Source organism: Erinaceus europaeus, chromosome 7 (assembly GCF_950295315.1).
Source record: "Erinaceus europaeus chromosome 7, mEriEur2.1, whole genome shotgun sequence".
Taxonomy (NCBI): domain Eukaryota; kingdom Metazoa; phylum Chordata; class Mammalia; order Eulipotyphla; family Erinaceidae; genus Erinaceus; species Erinaceus europaeus.
Window position 1 is genome coordinate 87,496,224 of NC_080168.1, and position 22,213 is coordinate 87,518,436.

Below are 22,213 nucleotides of genomic sequence, written 5' to 3' on the forward strand. Positions count from 1 at the left end.
AAAGATTATGGCTGGGGGTGGGGGAGGACCTTTAAGAAGAATATGTCTGTTAAAGATCTGTTATCACTGTGTGTCAGCATTCTATAATTATATCAGCACAAACACTCTAGTTTGACTTTCAAATACTTAACTTTAACCAAAATAAACAGAAATGTCAGAAAAGTCATTCTTTGGATTAGAAAATTTGACTTTAGGGAGTCGGGCAGTGGCATAGCGGGTTAAGCGCACGTGGCACAAAGCACAAGGACCTGCTTAAGGATCCCGGTTTGAGCCCCCGGCTCCCCACCTGCAGGAGAGTCACTTCGTAGGCGGTGAAGCAGGCCTGCAGGTGTTTGTCTTTCTCTCCTCCTCTCTGTCTTCCCCTCCTCTCTCCACTTCTCTCTGTCCTATCCAATAATGACATCAATAAGCACAACAATGTTAAACAACAAGGGCAACAAAAGGGAAAATAAATACATATTAAAATTTTTTAAAGAAAATTTGACTTTATTATTTATACAGCATGAAGGGGCTGTTGGCTTACCCAGTAGAATGCACACTGAACTGTGGGCTTAAACCTGGGTTCAGGCCTTTTCGGGGTGTCTTCCTCCTTCTCCGTCAGGGTGTCCTCCAGGGGAAAGGTAACGGGCTGGTTCTTTCTCGCTAACGACAGGGGTGACACGAAGTAAAAGACACCAGGGGACTCTTAGCGTGAATCTAGAATCTGAGTCCTTAGAGTCCCAGAATCCTAGAGTCCGTTTATTGGCAAAGTGGACATGAGTTAAATAGAAAAGCAATGGAGGTAATTATTGTTGCAATATGACAGAAATTACAGGTTTCTTAACAGTCAGCATGCCCCTAAGGTAGGGGGTTGGTATGACAGGAATTGATGAGATACAAGACAGTTATTTTCCATAACACAAGCAACTTAATTATCCAAAGGTATTTGAGAGAAGCATAGGGGTTAAACCCATAGGGTGAGACAGAGAGAAGATGGATATCAAAAGGCCATATAGTTTGGAATTTCTCCTGTCTGGGCTCTGAGGTGTGTGATGAAGTGTGTGATAAGGTGTGTTCTTCTGTGATCAGAAGGTGACTTTGAATAAGTGAATCTGCAGCCATGTGGCCTGCAGTTAATGGAGGGAAGTACTGGGGTATCTGTGGGCCTGAGAGTCAAGAAGGAAAGAACCAAGTCTGAGTTTCCCCCCTTATGCTCACCTCGGTTGAGAGAGACTTACCAAGAGGTTATCTTCTCAGACCTCCATCCAAAGATGGGGGGGTTCTCCCTAAGCTCTATCAGGCTCACACATGTTCCCAACAAGGCCTCTGTTCCCCACCTACAGGGGGTGCACTTTATGAGCAGTTAAGCAGGCCTGCAAGTGTCTATCTTTCTCTCTCCCTCTCCACTTTCTGCTTTGCTCTCAGTTTTTCTCTGTCCTATCAAAATAGAAAAAAGGGAAAAAAGGGGCTGCTGGGAGTAGTGGATTCATAGTGTGAGCACTGAGTCACAGCAATAAACGTGGTGGTGAAAAAAGAAAAAAGTAAAGAAGACACCTTTCTCATCTTAGTTTTGAGAAATGTCGCTTAATCTGTATTTACTTAAGTCCATAATTACAAAATTAATTCAATGTGTTATATATTTTGTGCATGTCTTATGTTTTATTTTTTATTATTTTTATTTTTTTAATATTTTTTATTTCTTTTTTGAAGCCCTTATTTTTATTGTTGTTGTAGTTATTATTGCTGTTGATGTCATCATTGTTAGATAGGACAGAGAAATGGAGAGAGGAGGGGAAGACAGAGAGAGGGAGAGAAAGACAGACACCTGCTTCACTGCCTGTGAAGAGACTGCCCTGCAGGTGGGGAGCCGGGGGCTCAAACCGGGGGCTCAAACGGGATCCTCACACCGGTCCTTGCGCTTTGCGCCATGTGCACTTAACCTGCTGCGCTACCGCCAGACTCCCATATCTTATCTTTTGATGTTCTGTTTTCACCAGAGACTGGGTCTAGTCTATATGACTGACACCCCAACTGTTGAATTGTTTGTTAATTAGCTATCTGTCTTTTGTTTTACTCTCAAACAACTTTCAGTTTGTGATTCTAAAGACCCTCTCTGTGTACTTAAGGGTTGTACTTGTCACCTTAAGAGAAAGTAAAGGTGAAATCTTGCCTAACAGAGATTCATTCAGGCTAAGAACTAAAGAAGGAAAATGGAAAATATTGGGGAAGAGTAAAGTTCTATGATAGGGCCTCTATGTTGTATGAAAAATCTAAGTTTGATTCGGGGGTAAGTCAATGATTCACACTTAAAGAATTTTTGAATTCCTTACAAGGAATTGATGCTTCTACTTGAGTCTAATCTGCCCATTGGGGATGTCTCAAACACACTATATTTTTTCTTTTATTTTTGATAGAGACATAGAAATTAAAGGGGAAGAATAGAGAGGGAGAGAAAAAAGACACCTGCAGTATTACTTCATCCCCGCCGCAGGTGGGGACCAGGGGTTTGAACCAGGTCATTGTGCATGGTAACACAGTCTGCTGGTTCCAGGAAGCACATCTTCCCTCTTTTGTACCTTGTGTTGACTTCTCTCTTTCTTGACTCCTGAAGATCTGAATATCCCACTGGGAGGTTCTGAGTTCCTGTACCATTCCATCTGGATGAGAAAACTACTTCTGATTCTTTATAATATTTATGATGTTTAATTGTCAGTACAACTGAAGAGATGATATGGAGGGTGGGGTGTCTTATATTAATGGGGGCTGGGTGGTAGCAAAGTGGGTTAAGCACACATGGCACAAAGCACAAGGACCTGCATGAGGATCCCAGTTCCAGCGCCTGGCTCCCCACCTGCAGGGGAGTCGCTTCACAAATGGTGAAGCAGGTCTGCAGGTGTCTTATCTTTCTCTCCCCCTCTCTGTCTTCCCCTCCTCTCTCCATTTCTCTCTGTCCTATCCAACAATGACATCAATAACAACAATAACTACAACAATAAAACAACAAGGGCAACAAAAGGGAATAAATAAATAAATGTTTTTAAAAAAGAAATTCTACTTGATCATCAGAAAAGTGAATTTACTTTTAATGGGTTGAGTAATAAGGAAAACACATATACATGTACGTTGTGATTACCAATCATCAAAGCTGAATATGGTGGAAAAAGGGCAAATGCTTTATGTAAGGATAACTAGTTACTATATACAAACCTTTTCACAAACATGATATCATTGTGTTTTTTTTTTCTGGGATTGTGTTATAGATGGAATGCAGACATTATTATTATTATTATTTTGCCTCCAGGGTTATTGCTGGGGCTCAGTGCCTGTACCATGATGAATCCACTGCTCCTGGAGGCCATTTTTTCCACTGTTGTTGCCCTTGTTGTAGCCTTGTTGTGGTTATTATTGTTGTTGTTGATGTCATTTGTTGTTGGATAGAACAAAGAGAAATTGAGAGAGGAGGGGAAGACAGAGAGGGGGAGAGAAAGAGAGACACCTGCAGGCCTGCTTCACCGCCTATGAAGCGACTCCCCTGCAGGTGGGGAGCCGGGGCTCAAACCCGGATCCTTACGCAGGTCCTTGCACTTTGTGCCACGAGTGCTTAACCCGCTGCACTACTGTGCGACTCCCCAAGTAGTATTTCTTATAGAAAGTGTTAAAGGACCAGAAGATGGTCTATCAAAGGAGCTCACACATCGCCAACTGCAACTGCAAGGTATTCAAGTGGAAAGTCTCCACCTGCAGGGGGAAGTTTCACATATGGTGAAGCAGTGCTGGAGATTTCTCTGCTTTTCTCTCCCTGTCTCCCATTCCCTGTTGATTTCTCTGTTTCCATCCAACAAACAGGACTTTTTCTTAAAGGATTAAAAGTACAAACAAAAATAAAAATCAAATAACAAGAAAATAATCACTAAGTCAAGAAATAGTGACAACAAAGATTTTTATTATGTATCTTTTGAGTGTCATAATTATTTTATGTGCTGTCTCTTTATAAGCCTGAACTCAGGTATAGTATATTCTATGAGTATTCTTATTCTCCAGCTCTATTTTTTATTTTCTGAGGTGCAACCACAACATTTTGACCTTTCACCTCTGGCTAATCAAATAGTTCTATACCTTGGGTATACTTTATTGTCAGTAAGCAGAGTTTAGTCACAGAATGACATAAAACATGTTTTTTTTTTTTAAAAAAAAAAACATACCAGATATTCAGCTTGATCTTCTGGTGGTGCCAGAGATTGAACCTGGGACTCCTGATTCTCATGACAAAGCATGAAAGTCACATGCATTGCATTGTCTGTTTGCTTGTCCATCCCTCCCTCCCTTTTTTTCCCTTCCTTGTCAACTATAAAAGTATTTAAGATGTAACTTGTAACTTTAATGATAACCTTGCTTTGTTATCTATGGGGCTCAGACAAAAACTACTAAAGTCATGGGCCTCTTGAAATATACCTAAAATAGACTTCCTAGCTCCTTCCCATGGAACCCTTAGTTCCATCTGCTCTATTCGTTCCTTTAGGTTCCCGATTATTAAACTGTTCTGCTTTATATCTTACCACTTTTCAGCCACCAAGTTGCAGATGCTACCATGACACCATCCTGACTTCCCTCGGCAGGGGACCTCACCAATGTGTGTCCTGGAACCTTGCCACCCCAGAGTCTTACCGCACTAGGGAAAGATAGAAACAGGTTGAGGGCATGGATCGACCTGCCAATGTCCATGTTCAGCATAGAAGCAGTTATAGAAGCCAGACCTTCCACTTTCTGCACCCCAGAAAGATCTTTGGTCCATACTCCCATATAGGATAGGGAAACTTCCACTGGAAGGGATGGGATATAGAACTCTGGTGGTGGGAATTGTACCACTCATCCTTCAATCTTGTTAATCATTATTAAATCACTAAATAATAATAATAGTAACCTTGCTTTCTCATTGGCACATGGAAACCATTCCATGTAATTCTGACACTTTTTTCCTTCCCTTTCAGTTTGTTGCCCAGCCCAACTGTCAGCAGCTGCTGGCCTCTCGCTGGTATGATGAGTTCCCTGGCTGGAGGAGAAGACATTGGGCAGTGAAGATGGTGACATGTTTCATAATAGGACTTCTTTTTCCTGTCTTCTCTGTGTGCTACCTTATAGCTCCCAAAAGCCCACTTGGACTGTTCATCAGAAAGCCATTTATCAAGTTCATCTGCCACACAGCCTCCTATTTGACTTTTTTGTTCCTGCTGCTGCTTGCCTCTCAGCACATCGACAGGTCAGACTTGAACAGGCAAGGTCCACCACCAACCATCGTCGAGTGGATGATATTACCGTGGGTCCTGGGTAAATGTGTTACTATAGAAAATATAATCCAAATGTGTTGCTGCCATGGATTTCTGCTGCTCAGAAAAGAGCATTCGTTAGAGTTTGGGACACAGGAATGTTTAAAACAGACTCTGACTATTTACTGTGCTAAGACTTAGTCCTCAAAGATAAACAAATATTATATAGGCTGCAGTGGGTCCAGTCCCCAAGACAGCCCATGAAATGTTACCATTCACCCTAGAATTCCAGCATTTAGCCTTCCATTAATGATTCTCTCTTTCTTTATACATTGTCTTTCAGAGCCTTTCAAAATTACTCATTGGTCATATATAAGCACTCCCTTCTTAATAGTTAAGATGCTAATAGACATCTGCATAAATGTTTTTTTTTCCAAATAGTAGCTTTAAAAAAAACTATTCCTTTATCTTCAAAATTACATGTTAAACCCAAATAGTAGGAAATTAAACAAGGCATCCTTCCATGTCTGCTCTTTTCATGGATAGAATACTCTGTTTCTCTAGCAAAGTATAGTGAAGTAGAAAACCTTAAAGTAACTGGTGAGAACCTGGATTTTTTTTCTCTCTCTCTCCTTGTTATTGTAACCATAGTTAAAATTTACATTTTAATTATTTTCTCCTCTTTCCTCCTGTAGCTTCCTTGGAAGTCACATTTTCTCAATTTAGCTCATCATTTTAAACCTCCCTGGTATTATAGCCATCTTATTGTTAAGTAATTAGAAAATATGTGACAGATTTCATTATTCACATTCTCGAAAGGCCAGTTTAACTGTTTGAACTCATAAAGAAATTAAAATGAGAAAAAGGTAGAAAATAAGCCAATATTTGAGTCTGGGGTACATGCTTTGTTCAGTTTTAAATAACTGACAATAAGTTTATTGAGATACCAGTTGATATATTTTGCATATGTTGCTGAAAAAGCACCTTTAACTGAACTTTAAAGTATTTTCTCATTAATCTGAAATGCATAAAGGATGGTTTTTCTTAAATATGAAGGAAGTTTAGATAATCTATAGCTTTGTTTTTTAATATTTAGTTATGAACAACCATCAGAGAGCACTAGCTTGCATACCAAGATCATCCCAGAAGTCACAGGTTCAATGCTAAGTGCCACCTTTTGCCAGAGATAAGCTGTACTCTAGTCCTTTCTCATTATCCTCTCTCATTCTGTCGTGTAGTAAATAAATCCTTTAAAAATTATTGTGAGGATCAAAAGATAACTCACTGGGTAAGCTTTCTGTCTTATTATGCATGTGGCCCTGGTTTAAGCCCTGACATACCATATGGAAAGTGCTACAATGACACCAAAAGGTCATTTGACTCTGTGGTGTTGTCTGTCTATCCGGGGAAAACAAAATTGTGACCCAAAGATTTTACTGATTTTTTTTTTTACAAACTCTTTACCCAAAGCAACACTGAGAGATCCCAGCAATATTAAATATATATATTTAATTTATGCATATACATTAAATGTATAATATATATACATATATATATACATACAGATATCTTGTGATTCAACTCAGTGCCAAATAAGGTTTTTATGTTATTTTCAACATCTTCCTATTAAAGTTCAACATTTGATTGACTAACAAAATTGATGTTTAATGAATTTATATCTTTACAAAACAGTCTACGATTTCTCCTACATTGTTGTGGTTGATGCATGGTAACATCATCCTGCAAAGCTTTATGAGTTTTATTTTCCCTTCAGCATTCCTTTATTTATATTACAGCCATAATTTTTTATTTTTTATTTATGTTTTGATATTTATTTATTTATTTTCCCTTTTGTTGCCCTTGTGGTTTTTTTTTATTGTTGTTGTTGTAGTTATTGTTGTTGTTATTGATGTTGTCGTTGTTAAATAGTACAGAGAGAAATGGAGAAAGGAGGGGAAGACAGAGAGGGGGAGAGAAAGATAGACACCAGCAGACCTGCCTCACTGTTTGTGAAGTGACTCCCCTACAGGTGGGGGGCTGGGGGCTTGAACCGGGATCCTTTCCTGATCCTTGCCCTTTGTGCCACGTGCGCTTAACCCACTGCTCTACCGCCTGACTCCCTAATGCCATCATTTTTAATTTGATTTAAAGAAGGTATGAGAATTTGAGAACCAATGAAAGATGTTTTTATTTTGTATGTGGTTCTCTTACATATCACATGCCAAATTCTAGTTTAACAAAGGCAAAAAGTACCTTTTACTTTAAATCATTCTTGAAAAATCACAGTGTAACAAGTGCTAGCGGAATATTGTTTCCAGAGAGTATGTTTTGATTTTCTTCTTTTTTCCCTAGTATATCTTCTAATTCCCTCTTTACTTTTTTTTTTAAAGGTTTAATTTTTTAATCTTTATTTATTTATTAGATAGAAACAGCCAGCCAGAAATTGAAAGGGAAGGGGGTGATAGGAAGAGAGACAGAGAGAGACACCTGAAGAGACACCTGCTTCACCACTCACAAAGCTTTCCCCTTCCAGGTGGGGACCAGGGACTCCAACCCAGGTCCTTGAGCACTGTAAGATGTGCGCTCAACCAGGTGTGCCACCACCCGGCTCCCTATTTCCCTCCTTTCTGTAAGAGTCTTTTCTTGGGCAATGAAAGGGAATATTATATCATTCAGTGGGTAAACATTACATTTTAAATTCTGTTCATTTAAAAAGAGTCTATATACTGAAAGACAGCCAAGCGTAATAGGACCTTGATCTTTTGCAATATGATTTTCAAAATTCCATTTGCCTTCACACTTTGTGATATCAAAGATCATCAGCCCTCCTTTTCTCTCATCAGAAAGTCTTAAGAGATCTTCTGGGTATTTGCTGTCAGTATGAACCCTGGCATATAAGCAAAGGGGTGTATTGATAAAAATCATACACAGCATCAAACTTGTTATTTTAGTCCTCTTGAATTATACAGTTCTTTTTTTTTTTTTACTTTATTTATTTACTTTATTTGATAAAACAGAGAGAAACTGAGAGGGCAGGAGAGACAGAGAGACACCTGCAGCACTGCTTCACCATTCGTGAAGCTTCCCCCCTGCAGGTGGAGACTGGGAGCTTGAGCCAGGTTCCAAATGTGCCACCACTCAGACCCCAGCTATATATAGTTCTTTTTTTAAATTTTTTATTTATTTATTTTCCTTTTTGTTGCCCTTGTTTTCTTTTTGTTGTTGTTGTAGTTATTATTGTTGTTGTTATAGATGTCACCTTTTTGGATAGGACAGAGAAAAATGGAGAGAGGAGGGGAAGGCAGAGAGGGAGAGAGAAAGATAGACACTTGCAGACTGCTTCACTGCCTGTGAAGCAACTCCCCTGCAGGTGGGGAGCCGGGGGGGCTTGAACCCGGATCCTTATTCAGGTCCTTGCGCTTTGCGCCACGTGCGCTTAACCCGCTGCGCCACCGCCCAACTCCCAATATATAGTTCTAACCAACAGAAGACCACCTGTAAATAATCTATTTCAAATTCTCCCAATAAATAGGTAGATTTGGGGCATGTAGATGGCAATAACATTTCTGATATTATCATTTTAACTAGAGATATCTATTTTAACTAGAGATAAACAATAATTACATTAAGGAAAAATGTGATCCTGATAACAAAACCTTACTTTTCAACTGTCCAGTAGGAAAGGTCTATTGGAAAAACCGAATGACTGACCAAAAGAACTGTGACCAGATTGCAGAGATCTGGTTCTTGGCCTATGTCCTACAATGCTATGTCCCTGAAACTGTTAATGCATTTAGAATATGTATGATTCTTAATATATAATACTAACAATATGAGATGAATAGAATATTCATGTATGAAATTCCCTTTTTACATAAAATTTACATGCAAGCTAAATATAGCAAGTTATCTGGATAACATGAGAATTCATCTAAGTTATAGCAGCAAATAGAAGTCACCTGTTTCTGGAAAAAATATGGGTTAAATTGTACCCCTCTTATCCTATAGTCTTAACAATATTTTCATTTTATAGAAAAAAAATTTTTAAAAATGTTTTGGTTCCTAGTTTTTCAGACCTGTCCAAAAACCCAGGTGGATTTTGTATTATAGCTTATTCCCTCCCCCCAAAAGTGAGTATGCATATGGAATATCCAGATGTAGGCTTATGTTACCAGCTTAGAAAACAAATAATGAAATTGAAAACATTTTTGATAAAAGCAGAGTTTAAGGAGACTGTGAATAAAGCAGGAAATAAGTTGTTGCCAGTAGGAAAGCAAAATGGCTACTACAGTAACGAGAATTTTCAGTGTCTAAGAATAGGTCATAATTATATGGGTTTTAAATCTACATATGCTGAGGCAGATGAGGACAAGAATGAATTAAGGGAAGGATATATCATAGGAAGAGATCTCAGCTCTGTTCAAAATAACTTCTAGTGAATTCTTAGGCATAAATTTACAAATGTTCATAATACCCAGATTATGCATGTTGTTTATAAAGCATTAACAATTTTTCTTTTCCTTTTTTTTTTATTCTGCTACCAGGATTACCACTGGAGCTTGGTACTTACATGGTTCCACCATTCCTGACAGCCATTTTTTTTTTTTTTCTCCCAGAGCACTCACTGCTCAGCTATGTCTTATGGTGGATGCAGGGGATTGACTGTAGGACTTGGGAGCCACAGGCATGAGCATCCTTGCATAATCATTATGCTATATCTCCCAGTCTGCAGCCAATTTTTCTACTTTCTTTCTGATACTTTTCTACTTTCATATATTTATGGAGAGATAGAGAGGTGAAACTTCTCCACTGCAGGTGGAAATCCTGGGCTTGAACCCTGGTCCTACAACCCATGTTTGCACTCTACTAGGAGAACTACCAGCTGGCCCCCACATTAAGATTTTTTTCTCCAACAAAATTGACATTTAATTTCCATTATTCACTTTATATTTTATATTTTAAAAGGTTGCTTTGAACAAACCTGAATGTTTCAATAAGACCAGCCATACTGAAAATGTAAAATAATAATTACAGTTCTATCTAGAAAGGCTCACGACTTGTATAGACAAACCTTTGCCTCCCATATATACTTTTTTTTTTCTTTTGAACAATTCTTCATCTTTTGTCTAAAAGGCATTAAGATTATGTGGCTTTGAGTAATACTATTTTCTGCTTCACCTTGTATCAACCATCTTTTCAAACAGTCCCAAAAGATATTTTTGCAATTATAAAAAGACAAGTTTTTCCTCTTCCCCCCCTTAGTAGGCACTCTCTAACCTCCTTTACAAATTAGCTGAAAAAAAAAAAAATAGAGACACTCAAATACAGTGGTATTTAATTTTCAAGAAAGCCAGAGTGTCATTGCAGTGTTTTATAAAGGCTTCAGTTTTTGGCCTGTCTGGGAAATTTTTATCGAAACCATTAAATGTATCAAAATTGATCAAGATGAACATAGTAAAATCTCAAACAGCAAATTATTTGCACAGATTTAAATTGTACATTGTGCACGTCCCATGGATGAGTAAATGCTTTTTTTTTTTTTTTTTTAAGGGAAATGGACTTTATTTTTTTAAGTGAAGTAAATATTTTCTTTGTTTTAGTTTTGGAAGATCTCTACATGTCTTCTCCGTAGGAGATATAATAAAAATCGTATAGGTCATGACAATGCAATACAAATATGACACACCCAAAGTGATTCTTCCCTTGAGAGAGTGTATAACAAATGGTTCCGGTGATTTCAGAAAAGAGAGAGGAAAAGATGAGTAGATATCAGATGAGGGGGTGAGGGTACAACAAAAGACTGGAGGAATGAGTGAAGTGTTCCTTCTTAGTTCAGAATAGCAATAAAGGTGATAGAAACTAAGGAGTCAGGTTCTTTGTTAAGTGACTGAAATGTTGAGCTCTCATCTGAATGTCATAGTAAACTCACTTTATCTAGTCCTAGTAATCGATGCTAGTATGTCACTTCACAGACAGAAAATCATCATAGTAATTTGATCGCTTGGACAGGATCAAGAACTAACAAGTAGTAGATAATGGATTCATACTCCAGAACTAGAACAGTCATTCTTAGAAGAGTGAGAAGTAAAGTTCTTCAGGGTGTGTGTGGGGGGGGGGGGCAGTAATAGTCCAGGAACCCACATCTCCATACATAGACTTCTTTCCTATTTGTTCTGCCTTCTTTTATCAACCTAGATAATTACACAAGTCAAACTTGAATGGAACCTGTTTACTATTCACTAAATATATCACTGTGTATGTGTATTTGATTTGATTCACTATAAATAGCATGCCTGATAAGATAAACTCATCTTAATCACTGCCCTCAATCACTAGTATCTCTACTGCCTGTCTCCAGTCTTAAAACACACACATATATGTAGCTGTATTATACTGAAAAACAGCCTATTTCAGGAAAGAAAGAAAGAAATTAAGCTGGAAAAATACATCACTTGACTAGTGTATTGCTTTGCTAGGTAAATGTCTTTCCCCTTACTCTTTCAGCCTCTCTGTCTCAGTCTTTCTGAGCAGTGGCATCCAGAGAGGATGAACAGGAGAGGGGGTGGAGGGGAGAGAGAGAGAGAGAGAGAGAGAGAGAGAGAGAGAGAGAGAGAGAGGAAAGAAGTAAGTCTTTTGATATAACTTTGAGGTATTTTTTTTTATGTTCATGACTAATTACTAAAACCTAAAATTAAATGTCCTTGCTTCCCAAGAACTTTATTAAATTTTAAGTCTTTCTTTGATACCTGTTTCTGTAATGTGTCTCCAGGAAAACATCAAGAGATAACCATTTTCTCTGTACACACTTTTAAAAATAGTTAAGAATGAAAATTTATAGTGAAAAATTTATATTCACTAAAGCATACAGTGAGCAATTACTACTATTCATTGAGATGGCAAATTGAGAGATTTGGATTTAACATATTTATTCATTGTTTTCCCAGCTACTTAAACATCCCATGCCTTAGTTTTCATGGAAATTTTTAATAGGAATCTTAATAATGCTATTGCATCAGTAGAAATTTACTTGATTTTTGTATTACTATATTTAGGCCTTAAGTTATCAGATGATCCAGAATTTTAAAGGCCTACATTCTACATCTTAATCTCAAACTAATATCCTATCTTGGCCCACTTTGAAAATATGTACTTCCTTAATTGCCTATTTCTAACTTTTTCTCTAAGTGTTAAAATGATGTTAAAACCTTAATGATTTAAGGATTGTTGATGTCTTCTTCTTCATATATTTAACTATTCACTGTTCCTTTAAGTCATTGTTTCTTGAAGTGTGAACTTCTGACTAAAATCAAAATCATTGTGAATCTTTATGAAATTTTTATATTGTGAATTCTCCTTGGTTAACTGATTCAGAAATTCACAAGGTGTTTAGACATCAGATTGAGAAGCAATCTCAGAAGCCACATTTTATACGTTTCATATTCATGTAACTGCATTATTGAGGAGTCTCCACTAGCATTTCAGCATAGTGGACTGGATTCCTTTATCATTTGTTTGTTTTAATCACAGCACTGCTCAGCCCTGGAATATTATAGTGCTAAGACTCAAACCTGGATCTCTGAGTTTCAGAAAAGAAATTCTTTTGCATAAGCACTACGCTATCTCCCTGGCCCTGTGTTAATTTCTCTTTTCTCTCTCCAACTACTCTATATCAAATATTATTACTGGGTCTTTTGATGATATGTCTAGTATGAGTTATGAAAAAGTAGTCCAATTCAGTTTGAAACTTGAATCTTAACATCACCTAGAGAAAAACATCTGAGGTGGTTCAAAGAACCTGGAATTATCTTTCTTTGGTCCATTCTTCATTTCTAAGACTTTCTTGCAATTAGAGGAGGAATACAGGCCCTTTGTATTCTCCCCAATGCCTGAGTTGCAAGAAAGGGGAATAATAGGAAAAGCTAACTGTTGTCATTACTTAACTGAGATCCTGGTCACAGCTCTCTCCTTATTGAGTATCTGTATTTCTAGCCACTCACTGTCCTGTATGACTTTGGTTCTCTTGAGGAGAGTGTGTGTGTACTTCAGAGTGTTCTGAATGCTTCCAAACTGCATACAGTTCCCTGAACCAGAGATTTACTACTAACATCTTCCGGTCCCTCAGCTCTTGTAAATAGGAGTAGGTCTTTTTTAGAGTCTAAACACTAACAAGCATAAGAAGGAAAGTTAGTTCATAAAATGGCATGAAATCAGCTACTGTTATGCCCCTTTGTTTATATTCCATGAGAAGCAGACCAAGGCAGAGAAGAGTGAGTAAATTGCTTGAGCAGATAGCCCAGCATGGATTAAGATGCCAATTTCTCCCGGTTGGAATCTCCTGTTTTTCTGAAGGATTTTCTTGCAGTCCTTTTACTTGACATAGGCGGATTGCTTAATCATTGAATAAAAAACCACCCTCAGTCTTCTTTGTATAGAAACTGTACTGCCCTGACCTTAGGGCTTTTGGACTACATCTCTCCAGCATTTTTTTGTTGTTTTTGTTTTTGTTTGTTTGCGTTTCTGTACAGGCTAGAGGGCCAGTAATTGGCAAATCATACAGACCTCAGTTCTTCTTCTTCTAGCGTTTGCCCTTCTTCCATAGCCAGTCAACAGTATCAGGTTGAGCCTGATGTAAAGTTTCGAGACCTCCTTTGAATCTGGAGAGGTGGCAGTCGTTGACTATGTGGGTCATAGTCTGTCTGTAGCCACAGGGGCAGTTCGGGTCGTCTCTGGCTCCCCAGCAATGGAACATAGCAGCGCACCGGCCATGGCCTGTTCGATAGCGATTGAGGAGGGCCCAATCATAACATGCTAGGTCAAAGCCGGGTTGACGCTTGCAGGGGTCTGTGATGAGGTGTTTGTTCTTTACCTCAGCTGACTGCCAACTCTGTTTCCAGGAACAGAGAAGTTCAATGTAGGCGTAGGGGACCAGATTGGATGACGAGACGTCAAGCGTTGGACAGGGTGGGCAAAGATATCCGCGTATATTGGCAGGTCCAGTCAAGCGTAGACATGGGAAATGAACTTAGATGATGCCGCATCCCGACGAATATCTGGCAGGGCGATGTTGCTAAGAACTGGCAGCCATGGAACCGGGGTGGAACGGATGGTTCCAGAAATTATCCTCATGGAGGAATATAATTTGGAATCGACCAAGTGGACATGGGGGCTACGGAACCATACTGGGGCACAGTATTCTGCAGTGGAATAGCATAATGCCAGAGATGATGATCGTAGTGTGGAAGCGCTCGCTCCCCATGAGGAGCTGGCCAGTCTTGCAATGATGTTATTCCTCGCGCCCACCTTTGCTGCAGTTTTTATGAGATGTTCGTGAAATGACAGGGTGCCATCAGAGTAACGCCAAGATAGACTGGCTGGGCTCCATGCCAGATTCTCGTATCGTCAAGCTGCACATTAAGCTCACGCGAGGCGGAGGCATGGTGTAGATGGAAAACAGATGATACTGTTTTTGCAGTGCTAGGGATAAGTCGCCATTTTTTACAGTAATCAGATATCAGAGACATGTCTTTCGTGAGTGTTTCCTCAAGGATGTCAAAATTGGATGCCTGAGTAAGTCTATGTAAATCCTCTTAGCAGGGCAGGGGTAGATAGAGTGATGGTTATGCAAAGAGACTCATGCCTGAGGCTCAGAAATCCCAGATAAAGTCACCTCCCCTAGTCCCATCCTCACCCTGCCACCATAAACCAAAACTTATCAGTGCACTGGTGAAAAAATAAACAAAAAAAACTTCTTTACAAGGCCTAAAAGGAAGAGTGTGGTTATGATTCCCTGTAAATGCTCTTTGGAAAGTTACTTGAGAACAATTGTCTTTGTCTTTTGGATTTTAGCACTGAGACATTTTGAGTATAACACTGAGACAGCAGAAGGTACCATTTAAATTAGTACTTTGTGTAAGTTCCACATAATATAAGTCTCTACTAAGTAAAATAATTAGATCTCCGTTAGAATTTGGACTATTGGCTCCTTTTTTTCCTGCCTGATTTGAGGGATGGAAAAGGCCAGAGGGAGAAATATTGTGTGCTCTTTCTACATTTCTTAATTTGGTGTCATGGTATGAATTTGGCGGTAATTAAGAGTCTTCCTAGGGGGGCTGGGTGGAGAAATACCATATTCCAGCAGGACATACCATATTCAAGGACCTGGGTTCATGCCCCTATCCTCCCATATAGGGGGGAAACTTCTTAAAAGGTGGATCATTGCTACAGGGGTTTCTCCTCTTTGTCTCTTCTCTTTTCTTCTTTGTCTCTCATCCACTATCAAAAATTTGTAGCTGAGGTCAACAATGGAGTCACCCAGGCACCAAGCTTAGCAATTAGCCTGGTGGCAAAAAAGAGAGAAACATTCTAAGTCTGATGCCACATGCTTTGGGGCTATCTTAACAGGTCATGGAGATTGCTGCAATGGAAAAAGGTGACTTGCTCTCTGTCTGGGGTTGTTTACTCTTTGTGTAAGTACTGACAGCAGGAAAGGACAAGACAAGAGGTCTATTTTTAGAATTGCACATTCTTCACATGAAATCAGAGCTATTGAATGTAGCATCTGAGGTCGGCCTACTTCATCTCAGCCTCAGCGTCCACAACCCATGACAGGATATAATAGAACATACATGCAGCCCCTGATGAAAACTATTATGGGAAAGGTAGAAAAAAATAGCAAAAACTTCCTGGCATCCACAAATATTTTTAATAGGAAGTTCTCTGACTCATTTGCACTCTGATCTTTCCTTTGTTGTCCCTGCAGCTTTGACATCAATGCTTGTAATTAGACCTCCATCACGACTCTGAGGACTCATGTCATCTGTTTATCAACAGCAGTTTTGAAATGTTCCCATTGTGGGAACAGGACAAACATTTTTGTGACAGAAGTTCCCTCCAGCGTTGTTCTCTTCAGACTTTTTAGTTACCACAAATACTATCTGAATGCATTATTCAGTCAGTTAATAGCTCTCTCTAGTTTTTATTTATTTTCTTTTTTTTCAAAAGTCAGTGCAGGCTGTCAAGATAGCTCACCTGCACAACACAGGTTAGGGTCAGTGCCCAGAGCCTGGAGGAAATGTTAGCATTGAGGTCCTTTTTTCTCCCCATCTATCTTTCTGTCTGAAAAAAGTAGATATAGAGCAGTAAAACCCCAGTGATGAACAAAAAAAATGCTGTGAATGTTGCTAGAGAAAAGGAAAGCTACAATTTCATTAATGTCTTTGCAGTAAATAGAAATCAATAGTCCTTAAACAGATTTCTGGTGACTAGAATAATATGGAAAGATGCTAAAAGCTGGTGTTTTAAAAACAAAAGATTCTAAATTCCATTGAATGACCATTTTATTGTATAAGGGAAATTTTAATAATGATTCTGTGAGAACCAACACGATAGCTTACCTGCTGCCTGTTTTGCCACATGATTGACCTAGGTTTAAGCCCAGTCCCCACCACACTGGAGAAACTCCAGTGCTATGATGTCTTTTCTTCACTCTATCTCTGTCTCCATCTGAAAAAACCTGATACAGTGGTAAAACCTGGTAATAACAACAACAACAAAAATTATGTTGGGAGTTGTGAATTTTTTTCAGGATTTGTTTTCCCCTATACATATATAAATTGTGTCCTTCCAAGGCCAGAAGTGATCGTGTGTGTGTGTGTGTGTGTGTTCGAGCATGCCAGATTTAATGACTTTCTCAAATGGCAAAGCAACTGCCATATATCATAACAGTGAGTTTGTGTTCTCGCTTTTCCTGGGAAATGTTAGAGATCATTTAGCCCCAACTTCCAGTTAAAATCCTAGTTTCTTGAACTCATCTACTAGAACAAAATTAACTCAAATACTAAGGAATTCCATGTTATATGTTGCTTTGGACTGAGTTCAGAACAGCCTTTCCTCATTTTGTCATTTGCACAAACACCCCATAGTATCTCGACTATTCAGCACAATGACCCACAAAAATACTTAAAGTTACTGATTTTGATACCTGTTAATACCACATTTTTTTTTTCAATTCTGTAGAGGTTGAGAGAGAAGCAACATAATTTGTCTGTAGATGAAAATGCAATATAAACACTCTGGTTAGCCAGTAGAACTCATTGCATAGCAGTGGAAATTTGAAAACAACAGAATCACTAATTTATAAGGGTAGACTAGTAGAGATCCAATAAGGCAGATTTATACACTGTGCTAGAATTTTTCCAGAGTTTGGGTGCTGGAGATTGGCCAGACGCTATGCTGGATTCTTGGTCTCCACAGAATGTTCCTTTCTAGTCTAGGGACAACTTTGATAGCCAGAGAACTCATCACATTTGGTAAGAAGGTTTCTCTTTTTAATTTTCATGTCAAAATTGCAATTTCTGCTTTCTAGGGCAACCAAAGTAAGTCCTCTGGTATAGGAATGGCTTTCTGTCTCAAAGTAGCTATTGCGATTATTAATACTAGTTCAATATTTTGGCATCTGTGTTCATCAGGGATCTTGGTCTGTAGATATATATATATAGTGCTGTCTGTTTGCTATTAGGAGGATGTCAGCTTCATAGGAGGTGGTTAGGAACATCCCTGTGTCCTCAACATTTTGAAAGAGCTTGAAAAGTATAAGCAGTAGCTCTTAAAAATTATAGAATTCCCTTGTGAAACTATCTGAGCCTGGACTTTTTGTTACTGGGGAAGTTTTTATTTTATTTTTATTTTTTGTTACTGTCTCAATTTTTTTGGTTGTAATTGGTCTGTTCATGTTTTCTACTTCCTCCTGGTTCAATCTTAGGAGGTTGTATGTTTCTAAGAATTTATCCCTCTCTTCCAGATTGTCTAGTTTGGTAAAATGTTGATACTATAAACAGGAATAAGCAGTGTCTGACTATAACACTTGATTAGAATTATACTTTGTGTGTGATTTTGTATGTATAATGTATAATCAAAACCTCTCCCCCACTCTCTTTTTTTTCAGTGAGATAACTAAAGTCTAGAGAGATGAGATGACTGCGAATAAAGCTGTTCACTAGTTGAACTGAGCTTGGCACCTTCTCAAGTGCCACAGTTCACTTTTTATCTTTCTCTGCTAGACATGAACTTGAAATGGATTTTTTCAGTCAGTGATTACATGTGCATATCCTTACATCTCTGGGAACTGGCAATATTTCAAACAAGACAAAACAAATAAACTTACATTGTGAAGTCTCAAGCATCAGAAAATGCTAAGAGTGCTATACTAAGGAGATTGAGACCTAGATCTGGTTTCTTCATCAGCTAGTGGCTTAGTCTGGGCATTAGTCACACAGCCTCTTTGGGCTTTAATTTTCTTGAGTAGGTTGTGATTACATGCTGAAGTCTGAGACTGTACCCAGACTTGATTGGAAAAAAAACAAAAAAACAAACAAACAAACAAAAAACACCACAGATGTGGGAGGCAGGAGTGTTTCCATGCGTACCAAACATTTTTCCTCATTAGATAAAATAAATTCTAAGTTTCCCACAAGCTATAAAATGCAGTGCATGAATCATATCTTATTTGGTTCTGATATATTTCTTCCTTTAATGTGGGATCAGTGAATATCATCACATCCACAGTTACACACACCTCAGTCTTATCTGAGTTCTCAAGAGAATTTTTGTTTTTAATGAAAGAAACATCAAAGTTCCCCTAAGATGTAAATAAACACCAAATCTAGAATATGATACTTCTCCAAGCTTCCCAGTGACCTTTTTTTGTTGTTGTTGTTTATTTTACTTTGTTTTGATAGAGGGTGAGAAAGATATATATGAGGGGGGGAGAAGGGAGGTGGGGAGAGAGACCTGTAGCACTACTTCAGTATTCAAGAAATTTCACCCCTGCAAGTGGAGACCTTGGGCTTGAACCTTGGTCTTCACACATGGAAATATGTATGCACTGCTCAGTGAGAAACTTCCTGGCTGTCCCGTTTCTTAAATGTTTACTGGAATTCACCATGAAGCAATTGGACCTGGGTTTTTGTTGTTGTTGTTGAGTGGTTTTTTTTAACTATTTACATTTTAAGATAAAAAGTGGAGGATGATTCCGGTTATTCTAGGTTCTCTTGAGTGAGTTTAGATACTTGTGCCTTTCAGGGGAAACTTCTAGTTCAAGTTATAGTTCAAGTTGTGAGATGTATAAGCATCAAGTAACAGTCCACTGTGTTCATCTGATCTGTATTATGTAATATCTGTATTGATGCCCTTTTCTTACTTCTAATATTTACCACTTACATCTTCTCTTTCTTTTATACCATCCTGCTTAGAATTTTTGTCTGTTTTATTAACAGTTTCAAAGAACTAGGTCCTCTTATTTGTTGAATTTTCTGAGGTTTTATATTTTAAATTTTAGTGTTACTTTTACCTTTGTTATGTTCTTTCTGCTTTTTTTTTTTTTTTTCCTGTTTTGCTTTTTTAAGAGGTATAGTTGAAGCTAAGATGACTTAATGGAAATGTTTCTGTTTCTTTCCCTTCTCTCAAAGCTTCCTTCCTCTGCCTCCTCTCTCCCTCTCTCTCTCTCTCTCTCTCTCTCACCGGAATAGTCAGGATAATGGTAGTGCTGGGGACTGAACCTGGGAGTCTTATATATTTTTTTGAAATATTTACAGATACAAATTCCATGAGACCTGCTGTAACTGCATCACAGGGTTTATTATTGTTTTAATTACTAGTATTTGTGTTTTCAGTCATTTGAAGGCATTTCCTAATCTGTCTGTAAATCTCACCTTGATCAACTGTTACTGGAAGTTATAAAATACTGTTAAGTTATAAAATATTTGATGATATTCCAGATACATCTCATGATTATTGATGTTATGATGCTGTTGATCATAAAACACACTGATTGCATGATTTCAACTTGCATACATATGTTGAAAGCTTGTTTTTAACACATGACTTAATCTGTTTTAGTAAGCATGTTTTATATGTTTGGTACACTTCATGGCAAGTTACTGACAGTGTTTTTCAAGGCTTTCATTTCCATAGTGAATTTCTTCCAACTGCTTCTATTAAGTACAGAAAGGAGCAACAATGACTCTAAATAGAATTTTTTTTTTCCTGTGGTTTTCTTTTCCAGTTCTAATAATCATAGCAACTTATACTTCATGTTATTTTGGTAGCAACATCCATATTTTGGGTCACTCAGTCTTCTGAGTTGAGTAACCTTTCTATCTTTATGTTCTCTCTCCTATATCCCTGGTCACATGCATTCTCCTGAAATATATCTACTCAGACATTAATATTAAAGGTGAGGGATTTATTGTTGTTCCTTAGTATTTCATGGTATCTTTATTATTCTTTTACTTTCAACCTACTGATAAATGTTAATATAATGTTTACTGTACTTTATCCTACCCAAGCATCTCTATTGATTAGTGTGTTTAAACAATATATTTCATCATGTAATTATTGATATTGATGGGTATACAGTCTACCTCATTACTGTTTTATTTCCCATATATTTTTTTTACTACATTTCCCCCCTTTTTGCCCCTCGTGTGCTTAGATTGAACTTTTTTTTTTTTTTTTTTTGCCTCCAAGGGTTATTGCTGGGGCTCGATGCCTGCACTACAAATCCACTGCTCCTGGAGGTCATTTTTCCCATTTTGTTGCCCTTGTTGTTATTGTTATTGTCATTGCTGTTGTTCTTGTTGGATTGCACAGAAAGAAATTGAGAGAGGAGGGGAAGACAGAGGGGGAGAGAAAGTTAGACACCTGCAGACCTGCTGCACTGCTTGTGAATGGACCACCTGCAGGTAGGGAGCCAGGGGCTTAAATCAGGACTCTTATGTTGGTGACCCCCTGCAGGTGGGGAGCCTGGGGCTCAAGCCTAGATCCTTACTCAAGTCCTTGTGCTTCCTGCCATAGGTGCTTAACCCACTGTGCTACCACCACCGGGCCCCCTTCTTGACCATGGGCTTCCCTATATGCCTGTGCCTCACTGGGTTATCTGTCCATGTTTTTGTTACCCACACAGTGTTGCTAGCTTCTTTTTGAATAGGGTGTTGGAGAGAGAAAATGCAGGTGGTGCTTTTGGGAATAGATTTTTTTTAAAAAAAAGCCTACTTTCAAATCCTTCTCACACTCTCAAGATCCTCTTAGTCCTGCCCTGCAATGGCTGAGCTGATGCTCACATTACAACTTTCATTAGAGGAATCTATTTTATTCTTCAGAAGATAGGTGGCGTGGTTTCTCATCTCTATTAGCTATTCATAAAAAGTTAAGATTTTTATAGCTGGTACAATTTATTTGTGCTTTTAGCATAGGATAGCTGTGAAACTGTTACACACTGCACATCTGAGACTATCATTTTAAAAGTCCTATTGTTTTCTTGATTGGATGTAGCTATAAGACAATATTGACCTTTTTAAAATTCCTGACTCTAGGCTCTTTGGTAAACTGCTACACACTGTACATCCCAGACTGTCATTCTAAGTCTTATTGTTTGCTTGTATTGATATAGCTATAATATTGACTTTTTAAATTTCCTGGTCCTAGATATTTTGATAACTCCTTATCTAACATGAGCTCTAAAAGTAGTTGTATTAAGATTTTAATGAAATTAGAGAAATGCAACAGTGATATAAAGTGATATTTTGTAAGTACTTCCTAGACTTGAGTGATTGATTTTGTCCACTACAGAGCATGCATACTTTCACCACTCTAGGTCAGTTTTTTCAGATAAAGAGAAAGAGTTGAACAGAAAGGTGAGTAAAGAGAGATATCACAATATGGGCCTCAAATTTAGATGGAGCACATAGCAATGCACACCAGGGACTTAATTCTCCCCATCTCCATGTCCTAGAATTTAAAGATAAAGAATAATATAATAAAAGTATCAAAGGTAAGGCTTTATAGTTTTCTCTGGCAATAACTTTAAAGCTATTGCTAGATTTAATTTTTTTTTATTTATTCCCTTTTGTTGCCCTTGTTGTTTTATTGTTGTAGTTATTATTGTTGTTGTCGTTGTTGGATAGGACAGAGAG

The 22,213-nt window shown here is 38.1% G+C and overlaps 2 protein-coding genes across 4 annotated transcripts in view; both read left to right on the forward strand.

Moving 5' to 3' along the window:
- POSTN (periostin) overlaps positions 1–22,213 on the forward strand; it is a 529,487-nt gene that overhangs the window by 364,378 nt on the left and 142,896 nt on the right. The window lies entirely within an intron of this gene.
- Positions 1–22,213, forward strand: part of TRPC4 (transient receptor potential cation channel subfamily C member 4) — a 241,049-nt gene that overhangs the window by 172,989 nt on the left and 45,847 nt on the right. For all 3 annotated transcript variants that reach the window (XM_060194907.1, XM_060194906.1, XM_060194908.1), the window contains exon 4: positions 4,968–5,304. In XM_060194907.1, the coding sequence (XP_060050890.1) occupies positions 4,968–5,304 (337 nt within the window). The remainder of the gene's footprint in view (positions 1–4,967; positions 5,305–22,213) is intronic.